Genomic DNA, 5,915 nt, shown 5'->3' with positions numbered 1-5,915 from the left:
TATGTCGTTCTTACCTCATGGGGAAGATAAACACATGTTACATGCAAAACCTACTATGTTTGACCTGCTGATTTATAATTTTCATGAACTAGTGTTTCAAGTCCACACTGGAGCCAAACAGCGCCACCAGCTGGTCTTCATACTGGGAGATGTTCCTCTTCATAATGTCCATACAGGGGCCCAGCAAACGCTCAAACGCCTGGATGTCGATGACTAGAGGAAAAACATTTCAGGTGTTTTATTTTCCATTAACAACAAACAAATATATAAACTTGTACTGTCACACATTTGTCATGTGCAGTGGATCAATATAATGTCAAATGAGGATTTCAAGAGAAAACAGTATATGTGGTATATATTTCACAATGATGATCTGTGGATAATATAGTTATTTTATCACAGTGAAACAGCAGAGATCCTGATTCATTGAATTGCTCTGTTGGATTGAAATCTGAAGCCTGTGCAGTGAATTCAAGTCCCTGTCTACTTCCTGGAATCATGTTAAAGTTTGAATTCTTTATGGAAGTGTTCATTTGTGAGGTCAGAATTAGAATTTAACTTTACTCCCATGATCTGATGTGTTTTAATTTAAATCTAAATTCCATGACTGTAGATTTTGATCTCATCAAATCTCTGCAGAATCACAAGTCAGATATTAAGTCACACTTATGGGAGGAGAACATGTTTCCAGCTTAACTGCAATTTCTACTGTTAACTGAATAGGGCGTCTGTGGCCGTTGTCCATCTCTGTGGTTTAGTTTGTTTCTCTGTCATCATTTAAGTGTCTGTCATTGGTTTCAGTCTCTTTTTGGTCATTTTGTGTGTTTTGTAGTCATTTTGCTTTTATCACTGTAGTCACGTTGCATCTCTGGCTGTGAATCTGTCTCCTTGTGATCATTTTGTGCTTGTTTTTTGTCTGTTTGTAGTCTTTCATACAAAAAAAATCAATAGTCACTTAAAACAAAGGCTTTAGGGCTTCCTGTTCCCTCGGGCCACTGGGTAGGTGCTCAATAGACCCATTCAGTAACCCATAATCCATAATAACAATAATAATTATTATTATACATTTTATTTATATCGATATTTCCAAGCACGTAAGAGTAAAACTTTTGGATAAAAATCCATGATATCCTCTGTGTAGAACAGACAGTGACTGTGTGGATTTTGATCTCAGCCACATCCAGCGACCATCAGCACCCCAACCTGAACTACAGCACCTTTCATTGAAAGCAAAACGGCAGAGTTTTTGCTCCTGAAAAACAATGAGACGTACCTAAGCATTTGGTTTCTCCCACAGCGTAAACTGAAGCTGCTCGAGGTTTGTTGGTGACCAGCGCAAGTTCTCCAAAATACTGCCCCCTAGTGCAGCGAGCCACCTCGACCTCCGCACTGTCCTGCTGGCTCGCCTGCGTCTGTGAAACACAGAGACACCTGAGACTGCTGCACTCATTTAGCACTGTGACATTATATACATGTATACATTTCCAGACACAATAGTATAAGTAATGACCCTATGCTAAAAAATGAAATACATAGATAACTAGAATTACCATGCTATGGTTTTATGGATCTGCCTGCCAGTGCAGTTTCAGTCTACATAGAGTACATTTCTCTTTCCAGACTCATGAGGTCACTGTGACCTTTGACCAGTGAAATCTAATCAGCACATCTGGTCAAACTTTGAAGGAATTCCATAAGGCAGACATGAGATATTACATTCAAGAGGCCAGAACAATATTTGTGAGGACATCTTGACCTTTGACCACCAAAATCGAATCAATCTATCTGTGAGTCCAAGAAAACCTTTGTGCCAAATTTAAATGGATTCTCTTGAAGCGTTCTTAAAAAAAGCGCGTTCACAAGGCAAACAAGGTTTTCAACCTTTGGCAAACCCAAATTCCAATGAGGTCATCCTTGACCAAATGTAATGAAATTCTCTGTCTGTGTTCCTGATGTAACACATTCACAAGTCAGGAGGTCACTGTAACCTTTGACCTTCGACCACTAAAATATAATATCATCTTTGACTCCAAGTGAACGTTTGTAATAAATGTGAAGAAATTCCCTCAAGGTGTTCCTGAGGTGTTGAGATCACAGTGACCTTTTGACCATCTACCACCAAAATCCAATCAGTTCATCTTTGAGCCTTAGTGAATGTTGGTGCCAAACTGTAGGACATTAGCCCAAGCTGACCTGAAGATATCACATTCAAGACAAACTAAAATAACATGACATTTTAGAAAATGAATATAGCTTCAGTTATAATTAAAGTAGATCCAGTTATAATATTAAAGATTGTGCTCACTTTGCTTTTAATCATTATCTTCACCTCCCCAGATTCCACAATGAAGAAGCAGTGGGCCTGATCCCCCTGCAGGTACAGAAACACGTATTCATTTAATCTCATCAACATTCAATAAACATACGTTTAACACGTCTCCCACAGCTGTACCTGCGTTATTACTCGCTCTTCGTCTTTGAACGCACGTGCTCCCAAAACATCAACGATCTTCATTCTCTCAGAGAGCTTGGGACAACAAAAACGAAGCGTGATGACAAGTCAAATGCCTGAAGTGACCTGACGCACAAGCCGACTAAACAACCATGTATTCAATGATTATGTTGTTTGTGTAGAGGTTGTGTTGCCCGATCACAAACCTCGAGAGACTTCAGAAGAGGAACACACTCGATAAAGGCCTCGTACATCCTCCTTTTCTTTGCGTTGTTTTTCACGATCAGTCTGTGAAACGTGGCTCGATCCTAAAAAAGAAAATTGTTTTGTGTTTAATCATTATTCAGTTGAATGTATTTCAGTGGACTTGTAGATGTTCCTAAATGCTCCACCTCAGTATAAGATTGTCGAATGTCTTCATTTACTTTCAATAAATGTGATATTTGCAATATAACATTAAGAGAGAATTTACTTCAGGGCTTTTGGTCACAAATGCAGTTTAGTGAAAGTTCAACCAGGAAGACATTCTTTCCTCCTCATGACTCACCAGGCCCCACAGGGCGCCGTCCTGCGTTGCGACGATCGTGGCAGCTCGTGGAGTGTTGTACATCAGAGCCAGCTCACCGAAGCTCCCCTTGTTATCGTACTTTCCAACACACAAATCCCCTCCACCCTTCTTCACAAAAATATCATACACACCCCTGGAGATGTTGGCACACAGAGAAAACAGGGAGGTCACTATCTGATTGACTCAACATCCTCTATAGTTTATCATCGAAGCTCTGTAATTTTTATGGTTAAAAAACGCTATCATGAGAATTAGTTTTTCCAATTTTATTGAATCAGTCCGCTTTTCTTTCATCTGCTGGTCCGGATCTCTTAACCTCAAAAACACAGTGCAATAAAATCGCATCATGATATGTAATGTTAATATTGTTTTTTGTCATTTGTCATTACCTTGTGTGTTTAAATGCTATTAATGCTTACTAAGCTATTCATTTGTTTTTCAACTGGTTTTGGATTGTAATGAAGCAAAGCGTAAATTCAATTATTCAGACTTTCTATGTCTCGTTCATTCACAATTCTCTCTCACTCTGCCAGTCTCATTTAATCATCGGACTTTTGGATGTTAATGATAATCCAATAAATTTTGCTGTGATCTCAATCAGCCAACCATGTCACTGTCAGCCTTTAAATCTGTTCTCCTCTCCGTCACTGTCAGCTGTCATTTCAGTGATTCGCTCTGACCCTCCTCCTCCTCAGTCCCCTCCAGTCTCCTTACCCAGTCCACTCATCTCATCTGATCCCATCAACCATCATCAGTGTCTAGACCCCAAGGAAAAAAAACCATCATCTCACTTCTCTATGACGTAGAAATTGTCTCCGTCTTCTCCCTGATCGATGATGTGCTCCTGAGGTTTGACCAGCACCTCGAACATGGCGTCCAGAACCTCAGAAAACTGCTCCTGGAGGACGTGAGGCAGGTTTAGGTGTAAAACATCTTTTAATAACAAAGGGATTGAAAGAGCTTTGTGTAACAAACACATCAAGATATTAGGCATAAATAAGAAAAAGAAGAGCAGGAGAATATACACATTATATGTTTGTGTGTCTGAACAACTATTTGTACAACTATATATCATCAAATTTTGCCTGAAAAAGAAAAGTAGAACTATAGAAAATATGTGTTTTTCATCATTAATAACCAAGTTTTTTTTCTTACCCCCTCCAGAGTTTTAAAGAGTAAAATATATTTGCAGGCGTCCTGAAGTCTGCGTCGCTGCTCGTCTGTCTTGGGATTCACAACCCGAGGCTCCGTGTCATCGTCCTCATCATCATCAGGGTTGTAGGCCTCCGCACAAACTGCAGCAGGAAGAGCAAGTTTAAAACACTGCACCCTGGTCCTCATTAGTTAATATTCATCACACATGATGTTCCAGGGACTGACCTGAAACTCTGCGACTGTATTTACCGGTGGTCGACTCTGCAGAGACAGATGATGCAGACTTTATTACAATAAATTTGACAGGTCTATAATAAGGTTGTTTCTTCTCATCTTAACATTGTACATATTCACTTTTCTGCAAACAAGTAGAGAATGTTATAAAATATATACATGTATCCCACATGCCCTGTATGTATTTTACATGCATGGTGAATTGTTTATGGATAATGGATTTATTCTTTATCACATGATTTTCTTATTGTAGCTGCAGCTGTCAGTAAACAGAATATAATCCTGCTTTTGTTTACATGGACATTTGCTTAACTGTGACCTTGTAGTTTAAAAAATGTTTTGCAGAGAACAATTTCCTCTGTGTGACGCTGACAGTGTGGATCTTTGTTGTTAGGTGTTACTTCCTAAAGTAAAACTTTATGGAGCAGAAAAAAAACAAAACCACATAGCACTACTCACTAATGTCATCTTCCTCCTCCTCCTCCTCTTCATCATCCTTTGGGGACTTGTTTGTGTCAAACGAGACTCCTTTTCTCGTTGGTTTGTGTTTCTTGGCTCGCTGGTTCCTTTGGTTTTCCAGAAGTTGTGTAAAATGCTGCACTGCAAATGCCACCAGGTTTGGCGGCCTGCAGCGAAGCACCTCCACAGTGTATCCCTGTAAAAGCTCCTTTAAACCAGCAGGTATCTCCACATTACTCATTATTCAAAGTTCAGAGGTCAGAGGTTAGATGAGCGTCAACAATAAACCTACAACCTCTAGAGGAACCTGTGTATTTACTGAAATGTCAGATCTGAGCATCAGCTGCAGATCTGAGGAAGAGTCATCTGTGCGAACATCATCACTGACTCCTCCTCCTTTTGTGCCGCTCACTCTCACACTTCGAGCAGCTTATTGATTTCTGTTTTTAGCACAGCTGGTCGGAAAGTATTGACCTGGACTTTTCACCACAGTTAATTAAAGGCTGTCGATGAATTACGCCTCCGAACCTGGCGATTTGGCAAAGAAACAACACAAAGAGAAGCGTTTTAATGTCGACAACTGCAAAACCAAAACGTTGTTAAAACAAAATTGCACAAAAACGTTCTCATAGAGATGCTTGTTTTTAAATTTAAACTAAAACAATCTCAAAACTTTATAGGTGGGTTGGTATCACCTCACTGTTGTTTGCTTCCACCAACCAGTTAATCTGCAGTTTACATCCATGTCCTGACACACTGACGACTTTGAATGAATATTAGGTAGAGTGTATTTGAGTATTATACAGGGTATTTAGAGCGTTTTATCATAATAAGTGAATGAATTCTTGACCTTGAGCTTTGTCCACTAAACCGGGTGGGCAATGCAGGCAATTTTGTGGGGGCCCCGAGTAGATTCAAGATTCAAGAGTTTATTGTCATGTGCACACCAATTACATAAAGCAGTCGCTGGCAATGAAATGCTTGGGTCACAGGCTCTCTTATAGCAATGCTCAAAATATTAAACAAGCAAAAAAAAAAATATGAATA

The 5,915-nt window shown here is 39.6% G+C and overlaps 1 protein-coding gene across 3 annotated transcripts; it reads right to left on the bottom strand.

Moving 5' to 3' along the window:
- Positions 1-49: 49 nt before the first annotated feature.
- prkar2ab (protein kinase, cAMP-dependent, regulatory, type II, alpha, B) lies at positions 50-5,109 on the bottom strand. Of its 3 annotated transcripts, none has more exons than XM_034586098.1 (10): positions 4,869-5,109; positions 4,401-4,436; positions 4,176-4,315; positions 3,812-3,918; positions 3,000-3,153; positions 2,659-2,760; positions 2,453-2,527; positions 2,306-2,371; positions 1,274-1,412; positions 50-213 (listed from the first exon to the last, which is right to left on the bottom strand). In XM_034586098.1, exons 1-10 carry the CDS (start codon positions 5,107-5,109, stop codon positions 89-91), a joined length of 1,185 nt encoding a protein of 394 aa, XP_034441989.1. In that variant the 3' UTR covers positions 50-88. The 3 variants fall into 3 exon arrangements, with proteins under 3 accessions (XP_034441989.1, XP_034441991.1, XP_034441990.1); XM_034586100.1 differs by having other exon boundaries at positions 4,260-4,315; XM_034586099.1 differs by lacking the exon at positions 2,306-2,371.
- Positions 5,110-5,915: the final 806 nt, after the last annotated feature.

This window comes from Hippoglossus hippoglossus, chromosome 5 (assembly GCF_009819705.1).
Source record: "Hippoglossus hippoglossus isolate fHipHip1 chromosome 5, fHipHip1.pri, whole genome shotgun sequence".
Lineage (NCBI taxonomy): Eukaryota > Metazoa > Chordata > Actinopteri > Pleuronectiformes > Pleuronectidae > Hippoglossus > Hippoglossus hippoglossus.
The sequence above is the reverse complement of the archived record's forward strand: the minus strand, read 5'-3'. Positions and strand labels throughout refer to the sequence as shown.

Bases quoted from the DNA above. Each gene is read 5' to 3' on its own strand.
- prkar2ab (XM_034586098.1), bottom strand. From the start codon at position 5,109: ATGAGTAATGTGGAGATACCTGCTGGTTTAAAGGAGCTTTTACAGGGA. The intron at 4,437-4,868 runs GTGAGTAGTGCT...CTGTCTCTGCAG, and splicing joins GGAGGAGGAAGATGACATTA to AGTCGACCACCGGTAAATAC. The intron at 3,919-4,175 runs GTAAGAAAAAAA...CACGTCCTCCAG, and splicing joins TCTTTAAAACTCTGGAGGGG to GAGCAGTTTTCTGAGGTTCT.